Raw genomic sequence first — 26,368 nt, 5'->3', positions numbered from 1 at the left:
ACATTTCATTATTTTCTAAATATACAATGGAACCCGGAATTCAGGGCTGAAATATTTGCTTCACAGCTCATCGTGTTCAAATGGCCCCAATTTATCACACACGCTAGCATATTCTCGCATGTTATTCGGAATAGTCACCTCCCACAACTCATCGCCCTGCAAGAACTTATGTTGTTCCTTACATGCCGCGTCCGATGCCATAGGCAAGAGTATAGGCAGGTGCTTGATCGAAGCCTTGAGAAAGTTTTTCTTAAAGCAGTTTCCAAAATCAGACAAAGTGGTCGGGTCAGAGCAGATGTGTCGACCGTGTAGCATAGGCGCACATCGCTCTTTGATGATGACCGCCACATCGTCACCCATTTTGAGTAAAGCCTCTTCTTTATGAGGTACGTTCATGCGAGTCATCAGGCTGCGCACTGCCGGAACAAAGGAGTTGTTGCGGGTCCAGAGGTCCCAGTGTGGGATGGTAGGTTGACAACCGCGCTCGCAGATTTCACTTTGAAATTTATTGAACAAGTGACCTGGTCGCCCGACCAGGGCAGAGACAACTTTGAAGCATGAGGGACCGATGGCGGCGACGGGCGAAAGGAGGAGGCAGATGAGGAATAGGAGGCGATGGAGTGGGAGGCGCATTGTAATGACGATTGCAAATCGCCGAGCACCGAGGATCGGGGAGGAGGAAGACAGAAATATCAACGCAATCGATACGGGCGCAAGGAGTGAAAAAGAAGTTGTGATGAAGAGATTCCCCGCGATAGTGGAGTGCGGAGAAGGAACAGGGTCAAGGGGACTCGGCTCGGGTTCCACCTTATGTGATCTGTATGCACTAGAGCACATCTAGTACATCTATGTGGCACATCTAGCTCTTTCAGCTCTTTCAGCTCTTCAGTCAATCTTAATCTTGCTTCTTCATAATCTCGCCTGTAGAGGTTGAAATATCAACCTTCAGCAATGTCCAGGCCATATTTGTCAACCTCGGCATGTCCACGAGTCTTCCCTGCACATCTGGCACTATTGTACTATGTCCACTTCTGCCTGATCTACGGTGTTCCAAGCTCCTAATGTCCATATCACTGATAAAGGCAGGCTGGTCTTCGAGTAACTATGTGCATGCTCAGGTAACTTCTTGGGGACAAATGCATTATTCCAAGATTACAATCTACATTAATATTATATAGCTAAATAACCACTTTCGACATTATAAAGAAGTAGAAGAAGAAGAGGTAGAAGACGAAGCTGTACAGAATACAATTCCGAATTTCTACACGAGTCGTTTTCATTCTGTTCAGATTGTATTGCGGTTGGCTCACATGAGTGAAAATGCTTTGTCCGCCTTGAAGAGCTCCGTCAGTACCTGAATGCCCCCACTCTCAAACCACCAGACCAGCGCGAGACGGTGACTCTTCAACACTCAACCATGCAGCTTACCTGAACGAATGTTCCGCGCCCAGCGAATACCTTCAATATCGCACGCCCATCGCGGGGATGAGTGCGCCGCAATCAGGCTCCCAGAGCGACCGGGATGCACCTGCCGATGAGAACCCGACCGCGCCAGTGACGTCCACCCCCCATGCAGACCGAGACCCCAGCCTGAGCTCAGAGGGGGAGCGCCCTCCATTACCTCCACGACCAAATACCCTCAGCCTGCTAAATAATGAGTCCGCAACCCGGACAACATTGCAAGCGGGAGCCACAACGGCCGTGTCGCGGGCGGAGATCGACTCTCAGACATCAGAGGGGACAGGAAGTGCATATTCATCGCTAGCGATCCGCGGTTTGGCCCAGGGCTTAAAAGCGAAAGCAAGTCTCAGCCACCTGGCGAGCTCACGGGGCAGCGAAGCAGGGGACACGGCGAGTATTCGGAGCTCCGTTCAGAACGGCGATGTGGGAGATGTCGAGGCTCTGTTCAAGGACTTTGTCACGTCCGGCCCGGGGGTTCACTCGGGCGCAGGGAGCTTGCTTCATTTCCCGGAGTTTCCTGCTGACGATATGGATGACGATGGGTTTCTGACTGAATTCGAGCCGGTCGGGGAGATTGATGAAGATGCTGGGAACGAGGGTATGCTTTCAGTGCTGTCAAACACTCAGTGATATACAGTCGATGCTTATTCGTGATAGATCTACTCCTCCAGCGCTTCAAGGCTAAGCAAAAACACTATATGATTCTCTCCGCGGCTGGAAAGCCTATTTGGACACGTCACGGCGATGGGGGTTTGATATCCAGCTACGTCGGGGTGATTCAAACCATCATCTCATTTTACGAAGAAGATGATGACCGTTTACGAGCCTTCTCCGCTGGAGATGTCAAGTTTGTGATTGTGACTCATGGGCCCTTGCATCTGGTCGCAATCAGTCGGATGATGGAGAGTGAACACCAACTTGCCCTTCAACTCGAAGCGTTGTACATGCAAATTTTATCCACATTAACGCTGCCATCCCTCAATCATCTGTTCTCTGTACGACCTTCTACGGATCTGAAGCGACCACTCCAAGGATCAGAGACCCTTCTCTCTTCGCTGGCCGATAGTTTCACCCGTGGGTCGCCATCGACTTTGCTCTCGGCGTTGGAATGCCTCAGGATTCGCAAGCAACACCGCCAATCTATCAACAATGCCCTGCTGAAGACAAAAGTGAGCAATCTGCTCTATGGACTTGTAGTCGCTGGTGGACGGCTGGTCAGCGTGGTTAGACCGAAGAAGCACTCCCTGCACCCAGGCGACCTGCAACTTCTATTTAACATGGTCTTCGAGGCCGATGGAGTCAAGGCGGGAGGTGGAGAGAGCTGGATTCCCATCTGTCTTCCTGGCTTCAACAGCAGCGGCTATCTGTATATGTACGTCAGCTTTCTCGACCTCAGGGGTGACGTCAACGAAAATCAAGACATCCTGAAAGACGAATCCGTCGCCATTGTCCTAATTAGCCCGGACAAAGAGAGCTTCTTTGAAATGCAAGGGATGCGCGACGCTTTTGTCGAACAACTGGAGAAGAATGGCAGCCTCAAAGTAATAAGAGCGGCAATTGACAAAGGCCGACCAGCCACGACAGACATCGTGCCTGGTGCCGTTCTCCATCACTTCTTATACAAATCGAGGGCGAATGTGCAGTTCACCATGTCCTCTTTCGCTCCGACATTCTCTTCCATATCTCGACGTCGAAGGTCAGTACTGCTGCTCATGCGCTCTCCCTGTCCGTTCTTCTGTTCTTACAGGTCATAACGTTCCCCACAGACTAATGTCGATATACAATAACCTTCACTCGAGTATTCATGCCAAGAACACCCATGTGAAGGTGCATCATTGCGTATCTCGATCAGCGAGCTCATTCGGTTGGGTGACCCCGTTGTTCGAACTCTATTGTGTCGCCGAACCCAACGCAAACCGAAATGCCTTGGTACAGTGCGCCACTAAGATCGCCCAGTGGGTACAACAAGAAGAGGAACGGCTTTTCATTATTGGCGGAGCAGTAAGTCCACCTGTCTTAATTTTTACCTTCGCGTGAAGCTAACAGGCAGCCTAGGTCTTCTAAAGCCACTGTAGCTGCCATCTTGTGTAACGGAAATCAACAAATGGAAGATCACATGTATATATCTATCTCACTGCACATAAATCCTAAGAGATCGTTGATAGAATTTCTCATTTCGACATGTTTGTTGTTTCTCGCTAGCCCGAGTTTATATCGAGCCGATATTACCCAGGACACAATACGTAGGCGCTCAATGGAATGTCGACATCCATGGATACTTCAGTCAATGGTATCATCACGCAGGGCAAAGAGCTGGCGCATAACCTCCCCGGACTTGCTCCGCAGTGCATCATGGTACATTGTGTTGGTGATAAACTGCTTAATACCCTTGATCTTGGCAGCAGTCTGGGAAGCGAGATCATAGTGCACATACATATCATCAATATAGGTCGCAGCAAAGACCGGGACTTCATTCTGTGCCAGCACGTCTTCGTTGTAGAGGGCAGGCCAGTCCTCGGTCTTAGCCAGAATCTCCGCAGCCTCTCGGATTTCGTTAAGTTCCGAGTACGAGTCGAGCATGTCGGGGAAAACCTGAATATCATCGAATAATTAGACTTATCTAGTCTCACCTCGGTACGCCCATGTTTCGGTGAATTCTTACCATTTCTCCAGTGAAGTAGATCTCTGGCTGAGAGCCGTCGGTTTTGAACCGAATGTCTTGCTTGACCTTTCTGTCGGCAGACCACCGAGATGACCTCCTGCTTCTGTATTAGCAACTAATGATCAGGGTCAGATCACGAGGACATGCATGGGGCTTACCCTTGGCAGTAAATTGCCTCGTGCAGGATGGCGTAGATGATGTTATTGTCCATGCCACCATTGCCATCGATTGTGGCTAGAGTTGGCTGGGTGAAAGAATCGAAAATCTCCAGGTCACTGCAAGCGCGGAGAACAACATCTAAATGAAGTGAGAACAATGCCCCTGGCTGATTAGGGAAAGCAGAGAAAGAGTTAATTACCGTGAACGATATCGATTCCCCCTGCAAAATGTTAGAATCGGTGCATAAATTTCCTGGAAAGGCTTTTTTTACCGTGGAAACCGAACATAAGGCCAAGTTGCTGGAATCGAGCCGGGGTGAGCCATCCTGAAGGTAAAGCGACCTTGTTGGCGGTCAAGTACTTCATGATGGTCTTGACTCGATCAACATCTTCAGGGTATTTGCTGTAGTAAGCCTTGTTTCTCTCAAGAACCTTTTCTGTTCAATTGTAAGCAGAAGATCTAGTGGGCAGTTTAGAAGGCTCACCATAGGTCCGAGCGTAGACCGGATCTGGGTCACTAACCAGAGGAGGCAATCCAGCGCAGATGAAAGCTTCCTTCAGAGACTGAGGGCTTTAAAAGGTAGCGAAATATTAGCCGACAAGACAATAGCAGCGGAATAGGAACGATGCGGGCGTACTATTTCGAAAGATAAGTGGTGGCGCAGAAGCCACCGAAGCTCTGCCCCATAATACTCCATTTCCGCTGATCCTCTGGGTAGTCTTGGGTCAAGTACTGACGGATTGCCTCGCAGTCATTGACGATATTGTCTGCGCGGAAATGCTTGAGATACTCGGCCTGTTGGATTGGACTGCCTTGGCGCGCAAGAGTACCCGCTGTAATTGTTTGACTAAGACCAGTGCCACGCTGGTCCATGAACATCACCTAGTATTCAGTGTCAGTCATCGTTATCTAAATCTTGATGCCAACGGATAAGGCCTCCTAGTCAATGACTACATACTTGGTACCCCTTATTGAGCACTGGCTCAACCCAAGCGTAGTTTTGAGGGGGGCCACATCCAAAGCCTGGTCCACCCTGGAGGTAGAGAAGCCACGAGATGGGAGCCTTGCTCTCTTCTTTTGGCTGCTGCTCAACAGGAGTGTCCAAACGTGAGACACTCCGAGCAAACAGTCTCAGGGTGCTCCCGCCCTCTGAGGGTAACTTGTTGTAGTCGACTGGAACGTCGAAAAACCACTCAGCCACCCGCATCTTGCCTGTTTGTCAAGTCAGCGCTCAGTTCATGGAAGAATTATCGCAAAAGACTCGTACCGGGAACATTGTGGAGCCGTTTGTCAATGAGTTTTGCCGCCATTGTGGTTGTTGTTGATGGAGGAATTGAGGTGGAGCGCACGGAAGGCCAGTCAACCGCGGGTATCACACGTTCCTGAGCCAATCCCGCGCCAGCCCACTTAGCTTAACGACTGACGCGGCAAAAGGAACACTGCGATCTTGAGATCCAACCCTTTGTCCGCCTATGATACGCTAGACATACTTTTGGGAAGTCCAGCCGGAAGCTTGAACCTGAATCTCATTGCAGATCCCGAGTCTCTGGAAGATCCCGATCGCAACTATAAATGAACTCCGACACGTATCTTCTGAACTCCCTTATCCTATGAGTCAAACAAACACAATGCAAGATCAACTCCTTCAAAATCTATGGCGAGCTGCCCAAGGGACATGGGAATCTGGAGTTGTCCCTAGCGCGGAGAATTTATCCCGCGCCCGGTCGTCGCTTCCCTCCACACTACCCGATACCGGCTCCAGCCTGGAATCCGTCCAACGCCATTTGCTGGAGGACATTGTGCCCGCATTCAACGGTGGTAGTATCAGCCCCAATTATTATGGCTTCATCACCGGTGGAGTGACCCCTGCGGCGCTGTTCGCGGACAACATAGTTTCGGCCTACGATCAGAACGTCCAGGTACACCTTACTAACCACTCCATCGTCACCGATGTTGAGTATCATGCACTTGGCTTACTTGCCGACCTGTTCAATTTGCCCCGTGCTCAATGGCATAATGGCACTTTTACCACCGGTGCCACGGCGAGCAACATCCTTGGTCTAGCTTGCGGACGGGAATTCGTGCTGCAAAAGGCCGCGGAGAGAATGGGAAGCCAACTGAGCAGTGTCGGTGAACATGGTCTATTCGAGGTGCTTCACGCACTTAATCTTTCTGGAGTTCAGGTCCTCTCAACGCTGCCGCATTCCTCCTTGGTCAAGGCTGCCGGTATTTTGGGAATTGGACGCTCCAATGTTCGAAACATCTGCTGTGCTGATGACCCGCTCCGATTCGACATGGCGCAGCTCGAGAAAGAGCTAGCCAGAACGGACAAGGTCAGCATTGTGGCTATCTCGTGTGGAGAAGTCAATACTGGCCGGTTTGCGACATCTGGGATGGAGCAACTGGGACAGCTGCGCCAATTGTGTGATAAATATGGGGCATGGATGCATGCCGACGGTGCCTTTGGCATTTTCGCCCGGGTTTTAGGGGATAGCGAGGAGTTTGCCACAATCAAAAAGGGATGTGACGGAATTGAGCTGGTGGACTCCATCGCCGGAGATGGTCACAAACTACTTAACGTGCCTTATGACTGCGGTTTCTTCTTTTCCCGCCATCCGGAGCTGGCCGCCCAGGTCTTCCAGAATGCTAATGCCGCTTACCTGAGCGCAGGTGCGGCGGATGGTCCTGCTATCCCTTCGCCTCTGAATATTGGACTTGAGAATTCCCGCAGGTTCCGGGCGTTGCCAGTGTATGCCTCTCTGCTGTCTTACGGGAGAGAAGGGTACCAAGAGATGCTTGGGCGCCAAATTCATCTGGCGCGTGCTATCTATGAATGGATCTTTGACCATCCGGCATATACACCTTTGCCGGAAGCACATTCGAAAGCTGAGCTTGTGGATCAGGCATTCATAGGCGTTTTGTTCTGTGCCAAGGACGACGCGTTGAACCAGCAACTAACCGCGAAGATTAACGAAACCTCACGAATGTATGTTTCGGGAAGCAACTGGCAGGGTAGAACAGCTACTCGAATTGCTGTCTCCAATTGGCGGGTTGACGTCAAACGCGATGTGGCATTGGTAACTGATGTTCTGGCTCAAGTAGCCCAGTGAGATTTGACGACATTAATATGGGCTTTCATTTATGAAAGATTTCCTAAATAACATCTCGATCGCTCTATACAACTTTACTAGTGGTGGGTAATGTAGAAGGTTCATGATCGAAACAAAGTGCGAAATTATGAAGTTCATCAAATATATGTTTTTAAAGCATGTCTGTATGCAAGGCGAGATAGTGGTGCTTGACCTCAAGATTGGAACCAGAACATGCGAGGCTGCTTGCATAACCTTTATCTTTAGCCACAGGTAGTGGCACGCGTGGTTAGCACGTGACGGTCAACATCTTAACAATACGTATCATCATCTCACCGTCCATCTTCGTATAATTTCACGTTTTTGTCTTTTCCCGGAAACTGAATTCAATTCATCCAGCTTGAATTTCTGCTCCATCGCCTGGCCCATTGGATACAGTCTGCTGAAATGGACTTCCATTCTCCCGCCACACGCATTGATCCATTGCTCGATGCCTTCTATATATCGGATTTCATATCGGAAGATGAGGAGACCAGGTTGATCCAAAAGGTAGGTACCTAGTCCTCCAGAGGTCAGTAGCCCGATCATGGTTGACTCTTGATATGCAACATCACCCATCATGATTTTCCTTTCCAATGTTGCTTTCATTCATTCCATGTATGTAGGATTAACACTAATAACAGGTCCAATCAGCTCCCCTACCACGCTGGACTCATCTCTCTCATCGCCGCCTCCAAACGTGGCCATCAGCACTCACAAAATCCGACACTCTTCTCTTATCGCCACTACCACCATGGTTAACAGATCCTATCATTCACCGTTTTAATGATCTGAGCATCTTTGCTGCCACCCCACATGGCGCGCCGAATCATATCCTGGTCAACGAGTATCAGCCAGGACAGGGAATCATGCCCCACGAAGACGGCTCGGCCTATTACCCTCTGGTAGCTACTGTAAGCCTGGGCGCACCTATCGTGCTCGACTTATATGAGAAGAATGTTCATTGCAGTGGGAAAGAGAACCACCATTTAACAGATATGCCTTTTCATGGGCAGCCGCAATTTCGTATCCTCCAGGAACGACGAAGCCTATTAGTCATGAGAAAGCGCATATACACGAATTTCTTACACGGGATTGCGGAAACAGCTATAGACGAGGATCTGGGTCCACATTCTATTTGCAATTGGAGTTTGTTACGAGACAAAGACTTATATGATGCTGGCTGGTACAGGCGGGAAACAAGGACGAGCCTTACGTATCGGGACGTGCTAAAGGTTGCGAAGATCGGAGATACCTTGAAGTTCTTAGGGGTGCCAAATTGAGTGACATTCATTAACGATATCATCGAGACTTACTAGTTCTTTGGTTCATCACTAGAATTTTGTGATTATCGACTAAAGGCTCCGATCTTCCAGCCATTTTGGTTCCTATATACTGGGGTAAAGTCGGCGCTTTCAAATATCTTCGCTGCCACTATAGTATTTCACATTACTCCTCCTTTGACGACTCGTTCTTTTTCTTTTTCTTTGAGCTTTCTGATTGCGTCGCAGTGCGTTTTTTGCTCTTAGGGGAGTCAGAATTCTGCGATGCGCCACTCTTCTCACCATCCGCCTTATCCTGCAGTCTGCTAGATCTGCGCGTTTGTGTTCGAGTCTGATGTTGCTTGCCCTCTCCATTGGCTTTGGAATCCTCGTCCGGAGAATCGGCCGAATCACGACTAGCTTTCTTCCTGGCAGATTTGGCTTCGGTGGTATTGCCAACAAATTGCTTGCCTTTCTTAGATTCCTTGACTTTCTTGTCATCAGTCTTCTCCTTCTCATCGTCGCTCATCTGTTCCCATGCTTCTTTGGGCAGATATCTCTTGCGCGTTCCATCTTCTTTCTTCGCGGTGCCGGATCCTTCCTTGGTCTGCCAGTCTTCTTTAGACCATTGATCCAGATGCTTTTGTGATTCACTTTGATCTTCTTTCGATGTGTTGTAGCTCCCGCCGCGTTTTTTGTACTCCGAAGCCATCATTTGGGCCTGGTGAAATTAGCACAAGGATAGCATAGATATACGGATGAATTTAAATTATCAACATACCTTCCGTGCAGACCATTGACCAGGTTTGCCTCCCTTGTCGCCTTTGTGAATCTCTTCTTTGACTTCATCCCGAAGTTCCGGATTGGTGTACTTGTCCTTGGGAGCCATGGTGAAGAAAATGAAGATTTTGTCGCAATTGGATATAGATAAAAATCAGAAGCGATTTGTGTCAGTTTATCAGTGTATTTAAGGTTATCGATCTTGACGGATAGTCAATGACATCGAGATGGTGTCGTGGTGTGACATCATCACCCCTTTACAATAGACTCGCGAGCTGTGACAAAACCCGGTTTTATAGATCGGTTCCAGAATTTGGTATGTAGTATGTGGCACCAAGATTTTAATGATCCTATGGATTAAGCGACCGTTTGCATACGACGCTACCCACTTTTCAATTTGGGGCAAGTTTGGGAGAATCGAGTCGGTATTGGCACCATAATTTCATGGATCGAAATGAATCGAGTGTATCAATTGAAAGTTGCTGTAAAACATTTGTATATACACATAATATACCTGGTATCAAATTTGCATATCTCATATCGGCACATCACAAGGAATGCAGGATTCTCTCCCTTACGATTTCTTGTTCGCGGCCTCCGCAGCAGCCTTCTCCGCAAGGAGCTGGACATCACGCAAGACTTTCAACTTTTCGGACTCCTTGCCACGAATAAATTCCTGCAACCACAGAGGAAAGCCTCGTACCAGGCGGGCAACCGTCTTGCTGGCGGGCAGGATTACTTGTCCGCTGTTCTGGTTCAGGATCTGCTTGCAAATGGCGTCTGACACGGTCTGGACGCTCATGATAGGCTGACCGAATTCCTTCTCGTAATCGGTGAGAACTGTGATCATTGGAGTACGGACCCAGAAGGGGTGGATAATACTATAGGGGCATTAGTCTTGTGGGTAGCGGGTTAGACAGAAAGGAAATGACAACTCACCTTGTGCGCACTTTGGGTGCCTTATAGTAGAGACGCAACTCTTGGCGCAGAGACTCGTGGAATGCCAGGGCGCTGGCCTTGGTGCAGCAGTAGTCGGCCAATTCGCTCAGCCCGACGAAGCTGGCCATACTGGCCAGTGTCACGACGTGACCGTGGTTGGCACGGATCATAGCCGGGAGGAACTCACGCACCATGAGGAAATGCGAGATCGTGTTGACTTCAAATGTGTTCCGGATCTGCTGCTCAGACTCTTCGAGAATCGTGCACTCGTAACCAACGCCGGCATTGTTGATCAACACTGTTGGCTCGCCGTGGTCACTACGGATGGCCTTGGCGACCTCTGTGATATTTGCCGAGCTGGTGATGTTTGCCCGGTAGAAGGTGACGTTGGCGGGTAGCTTGAAATTGGGCTCGTTGATATCGAGAATGATTACGCGCACACCCGTCCGCGCTAGGTCCTCCATGACCTGCTTGCCGATACCACTGCATCCACCTGTCAGGAGAATGAGCTCCCGGGAAGGGTCCCATGGGTCGCTTGACACCCAGTTATTTAGGCTCCGTTGTGTTAGGAAGTTGTTGATTGAGCGCACCACTCCGAGGGCGACAACTGCCGCCGCAGCTTTCTGGGCGATCGGGTTCTGCAACAATTGCTGTGCCGGAACGGGTAGCTGCGTTAGCGCAGTCTGCGCATAGTGTTGGATCAGATCGAGGGAGGACGCCATATTGTTGAGAGGTCAAAGACTCGGGCAAACGAAAAACAAAAAGGGTGAAGGGTCCAGGTAGTGCGGTGTGGGAGAGTCTTTTATTTCCTGATCGTCGCCAGGTACCACGATGATCAACTCCCAAGCTGACAACAACCGAGGCCCATTCGAACCAATAAAACGGTGGACTGTTGACGTTAAACCGAAAGGGAAAGCAATGCGAATGAGATCCACAATCACCTGGAACTAGACCCAATGTATCTTGATGTGGGGCTTGGTTCGTCTCTTCACATGCATTACATGCACCTTCCCCGCATAGAATTCTTTCATTTATTCTTATACTTTCAGGAACTACACAGGACGAGCATTATCAGATGTCCTTTCACCGAGGCTAGAAGCGATCGTCATATCCGATGATCTCACTTGACACTCGTGCTACTCGCGGATCACCGGGATCTCTGTTTGTAACATGTATTGTCTCTGCTGATTTCCAGATCTCGAGATACTAGAGGTCATGGACATCAGATCTAAATACAACTTGCGTATCAATTGGCAAGACATACTACAACATGTACGAACTACCGAGGTCGTCCCTGGTATTTGGTCATTTGAGCGCCGATCACTTAGTGGGGTCAGAGTATATTACCCCGTAGTTGGGGCAAAACCGGGACAATCCCAAATCTGGGCAATTCTTCTCCCTTTTGCGTTTTTCCATCTCTCTCGTTCGGCGAGTTATATCTTGAATAGGACAATATTGAAATAACCAAGCACATTGGGTGATCAAGTCATGGCTGGCGAGAGCTTCCCGGCCCTCGTGGTCGGCACCCTAGTCGAGGCCTATCTCTTGCAGCGCACCATCTTTACAGAGGAGACCTTCCGCACAATTGGCTTGGGGGCCCTGGGATTCAACCTATTCGTCTTGGCTATTTGGAATGTAGTGGTCTGGCCTTTCTTCTTGAACCCCTTACGGCATCTCCCGACTATTCCGGTGTGTATCAAACGTACATCCAGACAATGGCAATGCTAATCGCATCACGTAGGGACTGATGAGCAATTTGACTATAATCTTTGACTCACCACGAGGTCGCACCCCGCTACATTGGATGAAAACAGTCCCCAATGATGGTCTTATCCATATGCGGGATCTCATCAGTCACAGTTACCTGGTAGCTACTAACCACCAGGCGTTGTTGGATATCATGAGTACGAACACCTATGACTTCGAAAAACCCAAGCGTATGCGCATCTTTCTGGCTCGCATCCTCGGGTTCGGAATGATTCTGTCCGAGGGGGCTGCGCATAAGAAGCAGCGCAAGGCGTTGACACCGGCTTTCAATATCAAGAATATCCGATCCATGTACTCACTTATGTGGGACAAGACCAATCAGATGTTGGAGGAGATGGAGAAAGAAATCAAGCTGAACCCGATGGAAGGAACCAATCCAGCCGAAGAAATCGGCAAGGTCGAAATGGGTGTATGGGGAAGGTGAGATAGATTCAGTCTTGATGGCTATAGCTGCTAACAGCTTGTCAGTCGCTTTACTCTCGACATCATTGGTCCGGCCGCCATGGGACGTGACTTTCGCTCGTTGCAGAACAGCGATAACAGAGTTGCCGAAAGTTTCCTAAACATCCTGGAGCCCACCCCCGAGAAGGTGGCATTCCTGGCCATGAATTTCATGTTGCCGCAGTCAATCGCCCAGCGCATTCCCTGGAAGATGAACGATCTGATTACTAGTGAAACTAATTTCCTACGGGATCTATGTAACGACATTGTCCTCGAGAAGCGCCAGAGTTTGACTGAATCCAAAGCCTCCGCCCAGGATCTGGAGGCCGATATTCTAGGAACAATGATCCTGGGGGGAGATTTTTCTGACAACGAACTAGTCGACCAGATGTTGACTTTCTTAGCAGCGGGGGTAAGCATTTTCTCCTAAAACCAATCCCTTGGCAGTTCTAATTCGTCAACAGCACGAAACAACAGCCGCTGCCCTAACGTGGGCCTGTTATCTTTTGACCCTATACCCAGATGTCCAGGAGCGTCTGCGCGTTGAGATTCGGGAGAAGATTCCTTCGGCCAGCAGCCCCATCACATATAGCGACCTGGAGTCGCTGCCGTTGCTCAACGGTGTGTGCCAAGAGGTGCTGCGTCTCTACCCAACAGTGCCCGCAACAATCCGTGAAGCCATTCGCGACACCATGGTCGCAGGCAAGCATGTCCCCAAGGGAACTAGAATCATCCTATGCCCTTACGCAATCAACCGTTGCCCCTTGTTTTGGGGCGAGAACGGTGAGGAATTCCTACCGGAGCGTTGGATCGATACAGACAAGAATGGCAATCTCGTGCCCAACAACAATGGTGGTGCATCGACGAATTTTGCCCAGATTACTTTCCTTCATGGGCAACGGTCCTGCATTGGGAAAGACTTTGCACGAGCTGAACTGCGGTGCGGAGTTGCCGGTTTGGTGGGTCGCTTTGCATTTGAGATGCAGGACCCGAAGCAAGAAATCCATATAGCAGGTGCAGTGACCACAAAGCCTGTTGAAGGTATGCATCTAAAGATGCAACGAGTAAGTGGATGGTAGGAGAAGGTACATTGCAAGCGCAAATAATGATTTAATGCCTTGATGATTTTTTCTCTTTGCTGTACTTTTGATAAAAATCACTCTTTGTCTATGCAGGTGTCTTGACATAGTACAATCACAAACAACTTCTTGACTCGGTTCCGCTCGAACATGCTCGCAAAGACCAAGGGCGGACTGTTTCAAGCTCTATTCGGTAATATGTACGTACAACGGTAAAAGTCACGGTTACTTGTAACGACATCGTTTTCTCCAGGCAGCGATTGATTTCAGGTGTCCATATGACTCAGCGACTCGGTGGGGTACATGAGCCACACGTGCCTCGGTCTAATCGGCATCCCCACGCTTTCCACGCTTCTCACACTCTCCCCGCGAATCTTCTTTTTATTTGAGTCGCAACCATTTCGACGTGTCATTTTGCATTTGTCATTGCTTGACACGTACAGAGGGCATCTTTGCAAGCGATTTTCACCAAAATTTCTCGAGTTCTCGACGTCCAGAAACGAATCCGCCATGGATTCGCTGTGCGGTCCTTCTAATGCACTGCAGAATGCTCAGAAGCATACTTCAGTTGACCGAACCCTTCAACAAGATCGACTAATCTCTCGGCAGCCACCAACACAGGTAAGTCGATTCCCTGGATCACAGGAGGTTCTCCCAGTAACATATTTCATCTATAGGGATTTCGATCGCAAGGCCAGGAAGGCATTTTGGACCCCGAGTTTGCCTCATTTGAGGCCAGCCGCGGGGTACCTGAATTGCCAGTTCTCGAGAATCCTGCTCAATTCGGAAGGCCAGCTCAGTTACCAGCCGCTGCTCACCAGAACGCTGGCTGGGCTCATGATTTCCAAAATCTCCACATCTCCGGACCGGCGCCGCCACAGTTACAACATCAGGCACAGGGCCCATCGGGATTTCAAACGCAAGGAGGGTGGCATGAAGAGTTTATGAGACAACAACAGAGCCAGCCAGCGGCCGCCTCAACTCATCTTGCCCGAAACCATCCAAGCACAAATTCCGCCTATCAATCCCCATTCGCTGCAGGATACCCTATGTACAATTCCAGTACATACCAAGCCCCTCAGGAAGCTCTTGTGCAACATCCTGCGCCAACGGAAAAGTTTGATGAGTCTGCGTTTGAGGCAGCCTTCAATCAAGCGCAAGCGGATTTGGAGCTTCAGGCAGCAGAGCCTGCGCCAGCCCCCCAAGCAAACGTTCACGACGCATCCCCCATTGACCCTCTTAACATGGCCGAACAAGACACCCAATTCGGATCGGATGATATTGTCCAGTCCGAGCAGCAGACTCAAGCTCGCGCTCAGGACGCGGATGCTCTTGCACGAGCAGCCGGACAAATTCTCACAAGCGTCAGTCATGACCAGAGCGAAAAGTTCCAACAAAGCAACTTTCTTGCTCTAATGCGCCGAATTCGGGATCGTGAGGTTGAGGTGAAGGGGGACGATTTTGCTGAAGTCAGTAGCGACCCGTGACCGATTTGACTCAAGCGGGACAGATACACCGGTATCGTCCTGCGAATCATGTATATATAGGGATCTGTCCTTACTCATCCATTTGCAGACAGCGCAGTCTCTTCACCCTGGTGGCCGTTACTATCCGAGCCAATCTCCTCCTCTGCAAGACCCCATTTCCTCCGACATCGGTAAGGAGTCTCCCTTTCCTGCCGACAGGACTTAGCTCCAAGAGGAGATGAAAATTATCTGCAAAGCATCTGACCCAGGTGTTACGGGCAGACGACCTGTCAGATCCGTCTCCAGATGATCTTCCCCGGCTGGGCACCAATCCATACAGCCCCGCCGACAATAACACACTCTACGAGGGCTTACTTCACGGCCATAAACTCGTTGACCGTCGACGCCTGACTTTTTGTTTCCGAAGTGAAGACGAAATTTGGCCCTAAGTGATGGTACGAAGGTGGTTCAGGGGAACAGTGAGATACATGCTGTATTCGGTCTGAAGCCAAATTCACCTCATCTCAAATCATCCGAGCCTTGCTTATGTGATTGGCGTTTGCCTCAAATTCTTTTCACTAATACCCCATTTTGCGATTGTTGTCTCTTGTGATTATTGCTGCATAGCGTCGAGAAAATAAAATTTTACAATCTCAAGATCACTACAAAGATGATTCAGAAATGCAGGGTATCATTGGCTGCTGGCAACCTTAATTAGATATATACTAGTACATCGGGTCCATACCCTGGGACTATGCCTTTTCTCCTAGGATAAGCTCGCGGAGAATCATCTCAGCCTTGGGCGCTTCCACACGACCTTTTTCGCCCATTCGCATCATCTGTCCTACAAACCAGCCTAATTTCCCCAGTTGTTTACCACGGATCTGCTCCACCATTTTCGGGTTCAGAGCAATTGCGGATTCTGCTAGTGAGATATATTCCTCACGCGACAAAGGCCGGAGTAGAAGGTTGTCTTCTTCTAGCAGCTGTGGCACTGGCCGACGATCTCCGTCGAAAATAGAGGCGAGGACTTGTTTAGCCGTAGGTCCAGTGACAAGGCCCCGTTGAAGATGGTCGATGAGGTCCGCCAGCGACTGTGCCGGCACAATGTCCGCGTGCCAGGTTTGGTCTGCTTTGGTTAAAAGACCACCCAATTCGTGGAGGACCCAGTTACCCGCCATTCGCGCGAGAACCGCTTTTGTGGGCTTATCTAGACCGTTCTTGTGGAGAATATCTACCACATCTTGATAGTACTCGAGACGAGCGCCGCCATCCAGTTCGATCAACGGTTTGGCGTCTTCGAGCGGGAGACCGTATTCCGGCCCGATAAGCTGCAGAAGTAATGTATCGGGAGCCATGGGAAGACTTTCTTGTAGGCGATTGATTAGATCTTCGCCAATAACCAGCGGGGGAATATCCGGATCTGGCATGTAGCGATAATCAACAGCACCCTCTTTGCCTCGAAGAAGATGGGTCTCGGTGCTACCAATCGTCCATCCACGTGTCTCACCCAAGACTTTGCCACCACTCTCCAGCACCGCGATTTGGCGATTTTTCTCCGCAATGATAGCATCCTCAACTGCCTTGAAACTGCTGAGATTCTTGATCTCAGTCCGCTGGCCTAGGCCACCGAGTACCTCGCTCCGTCGTCGGATCGAGACATTGATGTCGGCACGGAGGCCACCCAATTCCATACCGGTCGTCACGGCTCCGCATGCTTGTAAAATGGACTGTAATTTTCGAACGCAGGCCGCCGCTGTGGCGGGAGAATGGATCTGGGGTAAAGTGATAATCTCAATGAGGGGATGCGACACACGGTTGAAATCGAGGAGTTGCGTTGAAGTTGGGCCGGGATATTCCTGTGATTTAGCGGTATCCTGTTCTAACTGGACTTGTTGGATATCTATGCGAACCCGCTCTCCATCCTCCGGTGCGATCCCGTCGTAGTCAAATAGATCGATATAACCATTGCGCGCGAATGGCTCTGTGTTGTGTTAGCGAGGCTTGATCCTGGTGAAGTCAATGAAGGAGCTAAGCTCACCGTAGTATTGTGTAATCTGGTACCCGGAGGGCTGGTCTTGGTAGAAGTAATGTTTCCGGTCAAACCGGCTGACCGGTTGAATTTGGCAGTTCAAGGCAATTGCGGCGCGAAGGGCAGGAAGGAGAGTGGCAGCTTGGAATTTCGGTTGGCTACCTGGAAATGCCAGGTCGAACAAAGCGACATTGGAGTTCGGGGTAGCGCTAGTAGATGTGGCCGCTCCTGTTGAGGAAAACATCGTGTGTTAGCGACGCAAGCAAAGACTTTTTGTAGACATACTGGAGAAAAGCTTTGCAGCTGTGTCCAATTGCGCGTGGATCTCCACGCCAACAGTGAGCTCCCATTCTTGTCTTGAGGCCTCCTCGTTCTCCTTGCGCTGCTTCTTCTGGGCCTTGAGGCTCTTGGCATCCTGCTTGAGTTGTTTGCGGAGAGGAACGCGGTCTATTTGGAGGTTGGAAGCGGAGGAGAAATTATTGCGAGAAATCAACAATGGCCATGATAACCGAGGGGCCCTGGAGAGAGCGCGGACCGCGCCGCTGCTGAGCCATGGCCGAAGCATGAAGACGAGCTGCAAAGAGGATCAGGTTGAAGAGAGAAAGCGGAATCCGAGCGGGATGGAGCTAATCTGCCGATCGGGCTGATAGTTGCTGGGCCTCCGGACTCTCTGTATCGTCCAGCCCACAAATGTGCATCTATGGATAAAGATTCATGAGCATCCCTTTTTATCAAAAACTGGAAGAACAAAAAAAGCTTCAATTTTGATCAACTAACTGTGGTCACCAAGAAAGGTACATAGAGCCACATCCATGGGAATTAGGTGCAAAATAGCGCTGGGAGGAGACAAGGCGGTATCGTCCGCCGATCAAATACTATATAGGGCTTGGTTTAAGTAGGGTGCTCTCACACGGTGATCGGCAACATTTGGCATCGCATGATGTGCTTTGTTCATAACAAAACCCGGTACCGAAGAACCATAGAAGTAGTATACCAACATTCAGCACACCAAAAGCGTTCTAGATGATTATGAATAGTACTATAATTGTATTGTGAACTTTGTGGATGATTGTGGACACCATTTTCATGAAAGCCAAGTTTTTATCAAGAGCCTATCCACCCTAGCTAGGAAACAATACCACACGTTATATCCATCTTGGGTAGTAAGATTGCATTTCTTTTCCACCACCTGCTATACTAGGGAAGCTCTAGTATAATTACTGGGGCAAAACAACGATCCTGAAACCTGAGATCTAGATGCCTAAATAGGAAATCTGATATAGACCCCAACGCCACTAGGGTGGCTCCAGGGTCTTCATGATGATCTGGTATTGAGATAAATAGCCGGTAACTTCCTCAGAATATGTATCATCAACCATCAATCATTACTTTTACCAATTAATCAAAAAAACAACAACCCGATCTACCGATCAATCCACGTTCTCATCAAAATGCATTTCATCAACATCATCATCTCCCTCGCTGCACTCGGCGCCGTTGCCAATGCTCAATTCGAGAAGCGATCCTGCGTCGCAAGTATGTTGTTATTCTAGAGGACCATGATTCAACAATGATTTCGGCTGACTGTCTTTTCTCTAGACTACGATGTTGCCTGCACTTCCGGTGGCGACCCTTGCTGCGATGGCTGGCAATGTGTCGGCGCCACTGAGTGGAACGCCGGTGTCTGTATCCCCAACTATTAAGCGCTGGACTGGAGGTTTCGAAGCGGGCTTCGAAGAACAGCTTTGATGTTAGCATGTGTTCTGTATTCGTTACGATATCATTTGTTTTTCTGTCTACATTGATTGCATATACCTCGAGTCAGTTGGCAAATCGTCAATCAATCAATCAATCTTCTCCGAATTTTAGCAAGGTCTTGTAGTGGATTATAAAAGAAACAGTGGCAAAAGAAGCTATACTTCCAAGAATAAGGTGGTCTATGGTCATCCAAGCCCCACCAGAAGCTACCTCTTTAGGCAGGCATGGTCAGCCCCACATCTCCACATGGAGAAGCTGGTATAACTCATCTGCACGTCAGGGATCTTTGGAGAATACTCAAATCCAAAGGTTTAACTCAGTCCAGTGAGCAAGATGGCCGAGAAATCAGAGACCGTTCGTCCAGCATTCGCGGGTCGCGAACGTCCTCTACTTTCCTATGGGATTGACTTCCCCGCCGCTGCAGCTCGCCACGTTTCGGAGACATTTCAAGCCTCTCGGGTGTATGTGATCTGTTCGGGATCATTGTCGCGTAACACCGATGCGCTTGACCGCCTCACGCATGCATTGGGCTCGGAAAATGTCGTGGGGTGCCGCATCGGAATGCAGAGCCACACACTGTGGTCAGAAGTGCTGGAAATTGTTGACGATGCACGGAATGTGCAGGCGGATCTGATCATTACACTTGGGGCTGGCAGTTTGACTGATGGTGCAAAGATTATTGCTCTGGTTTGTGCATATCAGGATTTCTTCTTTGTCTACATCGATGTGCTGACAACCCATAGGCTCTGGCAAATCAAGTTCATATCGCTGGGGATCTCGAAACCTTAGCTGAAGGTCCCAATAAACGCGCTCAAATAAATGCTCCTACGGTCCCTATCATCTCTATCCCGACCTCTCTTTCAGCTGGAGAGTACTCGAACTTCGCCGGTGGCACGGATGACCGATCGCGCCGCAAGTTTAGCTTTCAGGCACCTCTACGTGGCCCACAGCTCATCATCCTGGACCCAAGATTGGCACAATCAACACCCGACTCGATATGGCTCAGCACAGGAGTGCGTGCTGTCGATCATTGTGTTGAGACGCTCTGCGCGATTGTTGGTGTAACACCGGAATCAGATGATTTGGCACAAAGGGCACTAGGCCGGTTGGTCCCTGGTCTACTGCAGTGCAAGCAAAATCGCGCCAATGACGACGCCTACCTCCAATGCCAGCTTGGCTCGGTGGACGCAATGGCAGCCTGTACAAGTGGGTCGGTAGAACTTGGAGCTAGTCATGGTATTGGTCACCAGGTAAGTATATCCACGTACTTTATTCTATTGATTGACGAGAATCCCAAGTTGACTGTTGTGATTAGCTTGGACCACTGGGCGTTGGTCATGGCGAGACTAGCTGTATTCTCCTACCTGCCGTTTGCAAGTTCAATGCTGCACATAACGCCAATCGAGAGCGCCAAGCGATCGTGCGTGACTTTTTGGTTCGCGATCCTGTTGTTTTGGAACTGCTCCAAACTCGCTCGCTGAGTGTAGAACAGTCGGACCTGGGGGATATCTTAGACGCTATCATTCGCGAACTTGGAATGCCGCGGTCTTTGAGCGATGTGCGAGTTGGTCGCGATAAACTTGACGGATTGGCGGCGCACAGTTTACACGATCGGTGGTGTCAATCAAATCCAGTGCCTCTGAAGGAGAAGTCACAGGTGCTGGAAATCCTCGAGATGGTTGTCTAATGCGAAAAGAATCTTTGATCAGGAATCAATTACATATCAATAAGACTGGTACATAGCTATTGCCAGCGAAAACGCTGCATGCTTGTATCTCTCGCTGATACATATACTGTATGTATGTATATTTTCCCAACCCATGTCATATGTAGAGTGAAATGACATCATAGGCTCGTGGGAACTGTCCTGGTCAACTTTTCCACCAGAGATTGGAAGGGCGACTTTGTAGAAAAAGCCAATACAAGACAAAAACCCCCTATTAGTGACAAGCGGAATAAAGCCGAATACTCTCAAACCATCCGATCCTAGAGGGTAATTCAGTTGTATGGGTCACGTGCCGTCCGAGCTGTAGTCTGCGGATTTTATCCGCAGAGAGCTCCCGCCTCACGCTTTGTATTCTCTCTGCCATATTCAATTCTTATACCTTTGCAGAATGGCCGGCTCACAAGACGGTCAACGTGAGCGCAGGCGCACACTTTCTCAATCCCCAGATCGAAGCCCCGGCCGACGACGAGACGATCGGAACAAAGAGCCAAGGAGCTCGCGCCGACAAGATGATGACCGTGAAAGCTCTCGCAAAGAAAGCCCGCGGCGAAGGTCATCTCGCAGCAGATCAGGGGATAGAAGGACCCGCGATGACCGTGGCCGACGACAACGAGAACGCAGAGAACGATCCACAAGCTCCGCAGACGAGCGCCGCCGAAAACGCAGCCACCGAAGCCACCGACACCGTGACGACCGTGATCGAGACGGAGAAAGATCTTCCAGAAGACATCGCAGCCCCCGTCTCCGATCGCGCTCCCCACGACCATCACGCAGCCCACAACGCGCATTACAACGAAGCGGCCCTCTACCATCACAATCCGATGCATTCACAGGCGAACTAGTACAATCCGGCGACGCCCCTCCACCAGAGAAGCAAAAGCCAAATTACAAGAATAGCGGTCGCCTCGCAGCCGAAACCAATACAGTACAAGTCGAAGGTGGCGAAGGAATTGTGTTGAAGTACCACGAACCCCCAGAGGCTCGCAAGCCACCAGCCAAGGAACCCTGGCGACTTTACGTGTTTAAGGGAGACGATTTGTTGGAAATGGTTGAGCTGAGCGAGCGGAGTTGCTGGTTGATCGGTCGTGAAAGGGCTGTGGTCGACTTTCCTCTGGATCACCCCAGTTGCTCAAAGCAGCACGCTGCGCTCCAGTTTCGATATGTGGAGAAACGAAATGAATATGGCGATCGCATCGGAAAGGTCAAGCCGTATCTGCTTGACCTCGAGAGTTCTAATGGGTCTACTGTGAATAAGGAACCCATTCCTGCCGGCCGTTATGTTGAAGTGATGGACAAAGACGTGCTGGGATTCGGTACCAGCACCCGCGAATATGTGCTCATGTTACCGAAATGATCCATCTCGAAGCACATATTCCAAAAGATCGAAAATAAACCTACAGAACGACACACCTATCCACCTGGTGTTTGCAGATCCATTGAGATTCCCAATGCTCTACATTAAAAACACTGTGCCTAGATATCCAATGGCATGATATTTTATTGCATGATTAACTAAATTATAACCTACGCCCATCCATTCAAAGATCATAGATATCAGTATCGCTGGAACAATCATTAGTTTCACGTCCAAGCAAAGCCGATTGGTCAACTCACAAAGGCCGAGCGAGGCTCTTTCTTCCCTTGGCCTTATCATTAACCCAAACACTGATACTCTTTGCAGCAACTGGAAAGATCCCATATCCACGATGGTCGATGACGACTGTCTCAATGCACCAGTCTAATATATCCGTCCATTCCTCTCCCATGTGCTTAACGCCGACATACATGCGCTTGTAGGTTGCAACTGTGTTGCTAATAATACAGGCGAGGCCCCATGGGTAGTGGACAGTGCCGTAGCGCACAAAACCTTTCAATGCTCAGTATAGTGACCTCTACCATGGAACAAGACTTACCTATGCAATGTCGCTTGTCGAAGTAGTCGCGCTGTTCTCCATAGGCGTAAAGCTTGCGAGCTTGCATCAGGATCGGGAGCTTGCCCGAGCATGCGGGTCGAAAAAGAGATGCTGGACCACCTCGGAGGCCGTACAAGTCTCCATAGAACACGCATGGCTGGCCTTGACTTCGAAGCAGAATCAAGCCGTAGGCTATTGGCTTGAAGAATGGTATGATGATTGTCTGTCCGGTATCGTTAGTGACTTTCAAATGTGTCAACGCGGATCACCACTCAATATACCTCTAAAGATTGGCCAGGTTGCTTTTCAATGTTGCCATCAGATCATGATCTAATAAGGAGCCTCGATCTCTGGAACTTACCGTGTCATGGTTGCCCACGAATGTCTGTCATTGTTTAGTATGAATTGATGTCATAGGAGTGTGGTGCCTTACTACTGCATGCTTGGGACTTCGCTCCACTAATGTGCCTTTGAACATTTTTCGCAGATCGGCCCCTTCGGTCTGTGAAGTAACTGCAAAACGGCCCAGGAGTGGTACATCAAACAAAGAGATTTCATAGTTCATAACTTGGAGGTATCTCAGAAGAAGGTTTACCTCCCCCCTCCAGTATTCTCCGACAAGAAAGTAGTTAGCCCCAACCGTGCGTCTTAGATGATTAACAAAGTCCCTCTGAAATGCGGCAGAGTAATGTTTAGCTGCATCAATTCGCATGCCGCTGATTGGTAGTTCAGTTCCAATCCATTCCGACCATTTAAAGATATCGGCCCGGACCTCCGGGTTGGTGTGATCCAGATTGGCAAACATCAGATAGTCATAGTTACCGTGCTCATCACTCACATCCTTGGCCCAGTCTTTCCGAGCTCCGGCAATCTTATAGATCGCAGTTTCCTTCCGGTTCTCGTTCCAATCGACACCGTTGAAATGCTGATAATGATATTTCATAGAACTATACTTCCCTTTGCGGCCGGAAAAATCGAATCGAACCCAACCAGAGATATCTTCGGGTGGTGAAATTGCAGCGTTTCGATCTAATTCAATATTAGTGAGATCCATCTTTCCAACCCGATGGACACAAATACCTTCGGGGTCCACTTTCGTTGCTTGGAAGGTTTCGGTCCTGTCTGCTCCGGCTTTGTGGTTTAGGATCGTGTCCCAACAGATCCCTATCCCAACTTCTTGTGCAGTTTGCATCATTTCTAAAAGATGCTCTTTGGGGCCCCACCGCGTTGCTCGAGACCCTTTTTGATGGAATTCTCCCAAGTCCCACAGATCGTAAAGATCGTAGCCGATCCCTGATGCGTCCATTCCTTTGCAGCCTGGAGGAATCCACATCTTGTCAACCCCAATATCTCGGAGGCCGGGCAATGCCTTTTGCAGACGCTTCCAATGGAGTTGATCAGCTGGGACATGCCATTCAAAGCCTTGCATCATCAAGGAATTGTGAGGAGCAATCCACGTGCGAGTTTTTTCCGATTCATTATTATCTAGAGGTAAATTTTGTCAGCCTGTCAACCTTGGCTATTCAATGGCTCCCAGAGTTGCATAAGAATTTCAACCTTCAATCTCTTTCCAGCTGTTCGCCTTTCTTCTCATTTTCAAACAACAGCTGAGAACAGACAACATCTGACCCGTCGCCACGTCTAATGACGATCAAATCAATTCTGCCCCGTACGTCGTCAGTGGTCCTTAGCGACAAGCCAGAAAATCCGTAAAGTATTCTTGAATGAACGATATATCAAATGCGAGATCAAAGCAAAGAGCAGGGCTGGACAGAACTGATAACAGTGACACTAGCAACCCCTGCTGTGCGATTATACTCTGACGTATACTGATGGATTGGTAACTCCCCAATGATTGGCCACCATGGTCTCAAGCACCACACTAAAGCGTGTATTTCATCAAAGCTTGTCTATCTTGGTTCCATCACGATGAACCGATCGTCGGGCGTTGCGTGTCGCCTCTCCCAAGGTTATTGTGCTAGTCAGGTCCATACGAAAAGAAGGTGTAGACAAGTCCTGGAGACCATATTGACAGCAAATCGACATTTCGTCAATGCTTTGAAACATTGTGTCTAAAAATGGTTCCAAGCGGCTGGAGCTCTGAGATATGAAGGGCCCGGTGCAAGTACTTGCGGTAAGCGCATTTGGATCCTGTGATCCGAAGCTGTTACCTGACCAATTAGATATCTTCTTTATGTAGCCTCGATGGACTGGTATGACCGGTAATTTGTGGGAACGGGGCGTCATATTTTAAATGAGTAGATAAGGGACCTGCTGCAGAGTGATACGACTCGTCAAACTAATTCGAGTTCTTGGCCCCGTTGCGATCGAAACTGGCGATCTGCATCTACACGATAGAGGCAATGGTTGGAGATGTGAGACCTAGTTATCTATGATGCACTCAGTCCACCGGAGTTTATACTCCTCTCGAGTAATGAATCCGGCAGCGCTGCCACCGAATAGCTAGTGAAGAGCTTATCGCACGTTTCGCTCTCAACAGCCAGCTTCCCAGTGAAATTACACCGTGAGATTGTGCAACCGGAGTTGCAAAAGCCATGTCAAGCTGACTTTGTCGTCGCAATCCATGCAGCAGATTTGCCACAAAGTCTACATGGTCAGAGGCTCTGTCAGGGTCTCAGATTGCATCTTGGATCACATAAGATCTGGAGATCCGGCTATGCCTTAACAATTTCCAATGAGATAGCCCAGCGGCATGCAATTTCCTATAGAATTTATATAACGAGGGTTCATCAATATGAAGTATATAGGTGGCAATTCTTTACTTGAGGATACCTGAACGCTGCATTCTGTCTTAGTTAGCTGTCGACTTTTCGTCTCCCTTTCTACTCTATTACCAACAGCCTTAGAACCCGGCTATTATTTTCAAGGGTCTGTCAATAATGTCATTGAATAGTAACCAACTTACTCTGCCTAAAGAGAAGTGCCGTTCGTGTTAACAAAATGCCGACTGTAACCCCATGCCCCGAGATCTGCGCCATGTTCCCCACAGCCGATGTGGTCGAAAGTGGTCCCGAGATGAGGGGAATCCCGATCATCATATAGATCAAGTACACATCGCTAAAATACTGCTCCTCATTGTCACAATCAAAGCCACCACACTCATTATGGCCGACCGACCTCCCAAAAACATTCGTTCACTCAACCGGTTCATCACCACCCACAACTCCACTGGCGAAGCAATCTTCTCCGATGCCCTGTCCGAAGATATGCCCATTCAGCGCGTGGGCGATGGCGCAGATTTTAGCCTTGCCTACACATCCTCCCACTTCCCCGCTCAATTGAACAAAGATGCCGATATCACCGAGTACAATGCATACCTCAACAGCCCACCGGGCATTACCATCTCAACCGGGAATGTCTGCCGAATCGTGGATATGCAGCCCGGTGCTACGAGCCCTATGCACCGCACCGTCTCGCTAGACTATGGTGTTGTTCTGGAGGGGGAAGTTGAGCTTATTCTGGACTCGGGCGAGACGAGGTTGATGAAGCGAGGTGATGTCGCTGTGCAGCGCGGAACTAACCACGCGTGGCGCAATGTCACACCTGATGTCGTTGATCCGGTTACTGGAGAAAAGACGGCGCAGTGGGCACGCATGCTCTATGTCCTTGCACCGGCGCAGGAGATGTTTATCGGGGATAAGAAGCTGGGAGAGGTTGTTGATGGTATTGGGGTCCGGGCTAGCACCTAGTTCTCTGAGTCTTTCTGTACTAAGTAGATGTCAATCTCGAAAGGTGGAAACTAAATTATGTATAGTTATAAACTAGAGATCAGAC

General features: G+C 49.3%; 15 protein-coding genes across 15 annotated transcripts; 9 read left to right on the top strand and 6 right to left on the bottom strand.

The window, feature by feature from the left end:
- Positions 1-60: 60 nt before the first annotated feature.
- N7503_000087 (uncharacterized protein) lies at positions 61-633 on the bottom strand (the record flags this gene model as incomplete). The annotated part of the gene is made up of 1 exon (XM_057059648.1): positions 61-633. One exon carries the CDS (start codon positions 631-633, stop codon positions 61-63), a length of 573 nt encoding a protein of 190 aa, XP_056926571.1.
- An 852-nt stretch (positions 634-1,485) lies between these two features.
- N7503_000086 (guanine nucleotide exchange factor MON1) lies at positions 1,486-3,525 on the top strand (the record flags this gene model as incomplete). Its single annotated transcript, XM_057059647.1, has 4 exons — positions 1,486-2,059; positions 2,119-3,157; positions 3,228-3,462; positions 3,517-3,525. 4 exons carry the CDS (start codon positions 1,486-1,488, stop codon positions 3,523-3,525), a joined length of 1,857 nt encoding a protein of 618 aa, XP_056926570.1.
- Positions 3,526-3,741: 216 nt separating this feature from the next.
- N7503_000085 (proline iminopeptidase) lies at positions 3,742-5,592 on the bottom strand (the record flags this gene model as incomplete). The annotated part of the gene is made up of 9 exons (XM_057059646.1): positions 3,742-4,053; positions 4,124-4,220; positions 4,282-4,420; positions 4,482-4,502; positions 4,554-4,718; positions 4,767-4,852; positions 4,920-5,164; positions 5,241-5,494; positions 5,550-5,592. The coding sequence occupies 9 exons, from the start codon at positions 5,590-5,592 to the stop codon at positions 3,742-3,744; spliced, it is 1,362 nt and encodes a 453-aa protein (XP_056926569.1).
- A 318-nt stretch (positions 5,593-5,910) lies between these two features.
- Positions 5,911-7,392, top strand: N7503_000084 (pyridoxal phosphate-dependent decarboxylase family protein; the record flags this gene model as incomplete). The annotated part of the gene is made up of 1 exon (XM_057059645.1): positions 5,911-7,392. One exon carries the CDS (start codon positions 5,911-5,913, stop codon positions 7,390-7,392), a length of 1,482 nt encoding a protein of 493 aa, XP_056926568.1.
- Positions 7,393-7,818: 426 nt separating this feature from the next.
- Positions 7,819-8,466, top strand: N7503_000083 (uncharacterized protein; the record flags this gene model as incomplete). Its single annotated transcript, XM_057059644.1, has 3 exons — positions 7,819-7,920; positions 8,055-8,324; positions 8,407-8,466. 3 exons carry the CDS (start codon positions 7,819-7,821, stop codon positions 8,464-8,466), a joined length of 432 nt encoding a protein of 143 aa, XP_056926567.1.
- Positions 8,467-8,859: 393 nt separating this feature from the next.
- On the bottom strand, positions 8,860-9,561 carry N7503_000082 (uncharacterized protein; the record flags this gene model as incomplete). Its single annotated transcript, XM_057059643.1, has 2 exons — positions 8,860-9,393; positions 9,454-9,561. 2 exons carry the CDS (start codon positions 9,559-9,561, stop codon positions 8,860-8,862), a joined length of 642 nt encoding a protein of 213 aa, XP_056926566.1.
- A 465-nt stretch (positions 9,562-10,026) lies between these two features.
- N7503_000081 (uncharacterized protein) lies at positions 10,027-11,113 on the bottom strand (the record flags this gene model as incomplete). The annotated part of the gene is made up of 2 exons (XM_057059642.1): positions 10,027-10,333; positions 10,392-11,113. 2 exons carry the CDS (start codon positions 11,111-11,113, stop codon positions 10,027-10,029), a joined length of 1,029 nt encoding a protein of 342 aa, XP_056926565.1.
- Positions 11,114-11,879: 766 nt separating this feature from the next.
- Positions 11,880-13,678, top strand: N7503_000080 (cytochrome P450; the record flags this gene model as incomplete). Its single annotated transcript, XM_057059641.1, has 4 exons — positions 11,880-12,080; positions 12,133-12,578; positions 12,627-13,011; positions 13,064-13,678. The coding sequence occupies 4 exons, from the start codon at positions 11,880-11,882 to the stop codon at positions 13,676-13,678; spliced, it is 1,647 nt and encodes a 548-aa protein (XP_056926564.1).
- A 446-nt stretch (positions 13,679-14,124) lies between these two features.
- Positions 14,125-15,524, top strand: pex20. The gene is made up of 3 exons (XM_057059640.1): positions 14,125-14,299; positions 14,356-15,161; positions 15,254-15,524. The coding sequence occupies exons 1-3, from the start codon at positions 14,189-14,191 to the stop codon at positions 15,384-15,386; spliced, it is 1,050 nt and encodes a 349-aa protein (XP_056926563.1). The 5' UTR covers positions 14,125-14,188; the 3' UTR covers positions 15,387-15,524.
- A 372-nt stretch (positions 15,525-15,896) lies between these two features.
- Positions 15,897-17,741, bottom strand: N7503_000078 (glutamyl-tRNA(Gln) amidotransferase subunit PET112; the record flags this gene model as incomplete). Its single annotated transcript, XM_057059639.1, has 3 exons — positions 15,897-17,128; positions 17,186-17,404; positions 17,462-17,741. The coding sequence occupies 3 exons, from the start codon at positions 17,739-17,741 to the stop codon at positions 15,897-15,899; spliced, it is 1,731 nt and encodes a 576-aa protein (XP_056926562.1).
- An 881-nt stretch (positions 17,742-18,622) lies between these two features.
- N7503_000077 (uncharacterized protein) lies at positions 18,623-18,952 on the top strand. The gene is made up of 2 exons (XM_057059638.1): positions 18,623-18,712; positions 18,776-18,952. The coding sequence occupies exons 1-2, from the start codon at positions 18,628-18,630 to the stop codon at positions 18,877-18,879; spliced, it is 189 nt and encodes a 62-aa protein (XP_056926561.1). The 5' UTR covers positions 18,623-18,627; the 3' UTR covers positions 18,880-18,952.
- Positions 18,953-19,267: 315 nt separating this feature from the next.
- Positions 19,268-20,621, top strand: N7503_000076 (iron-containing alcohol dehydrogenase; the record flags this gene model as incomplete). The annotated part of the gene is made up of 3 exons (XM_057059637.1): positions 19,268-19,621; positions 19,678-20,184; positions 20,250-20,621. The coding sequence occupies 3 exons, from the start codon at positions 19,268-19,270 to the stop codon at positions 20,619-20,621; spliced, it is 1,233 nt and encodes a 410-aa protein (XP_056926560.1).
- Positions 20,622-21,048: 427 nt separating this feature from the next.
- N7503_000075 (putative FHA domain protein SNIP1) lies at positions 21,049-22,014 on the top strand (the record flags this gene model as incomplete). Its single annotated transcript, XM_057059636.1, has 1 exon — positions 21,049-22,014. The coding sequence occupies one exon, from the start codon at positions 21,049-21,051 to the stop codon at positions 22,012-22,014; it is 966 nt and encodes a 321-aa protein (XP_056926559.1).
- Positions 22,015-22,198: 184 nt separating this feature from the next.
- N7503_000074 (alpha-amylase) lies at positions 22,199-24,002 on the bottom strand (the record flags this gene model as incomplete). Its single annotated transcript, XM_057059635.1, has 6 exons — positions 22,199-22,223; positions 22,275-22,527; positions 22,574-22,796; positions 22,935-22,958; positions 23,007-23,602; positions 23,654-24,002. The coding sequence occupies 6 exons, from the start codon at positions 24,000-24,002 to the stop codon at positions 22,199-22,201; spliced, it is 1,470 nt and encodes a 489-aa protein (XP_056926558.1).
- A 1,696-nt stretch (positions 24,003-25,698) lies between these two features.
- On the top strand, positions 25,699-26,283 carry N7503_000073 (cupin domain-containing protein; the record flags this gene model as incomplete). Its single annotated transcript, XM_057059634.1, has 1 exon — positions 25,699-26,283. One exon carries the CDS (start codon positions 25,699-25,701, stop codon positions 26,281-26,283), a length of 585 nt encoding a protein of 194 aa, XP_056926557.1.
- Positions 26,284-26,368: the final 85 nt, after the last annotated feature.

This window comes from Penicillium pulvis (assembly GCF_028828015.1).
Source record: "Penicillium pulvis strain IBT 33274 chromosome Unknown contig_10_segment0_segment0, whole genome shotgun sequence".
Classification (NCBI taxonomy): Eukaryota; Fungi; Ascomycota; class Eurotiomycetes; order Eurotiales; family Aspergillaceae; genus Penicillium; species Penicillium pulvis.
The sequence above is the reverse complement of the archived record's forward strand: the minus strand, read 5'-3'. Positions and strand labels throughout refer to the sequence as shown.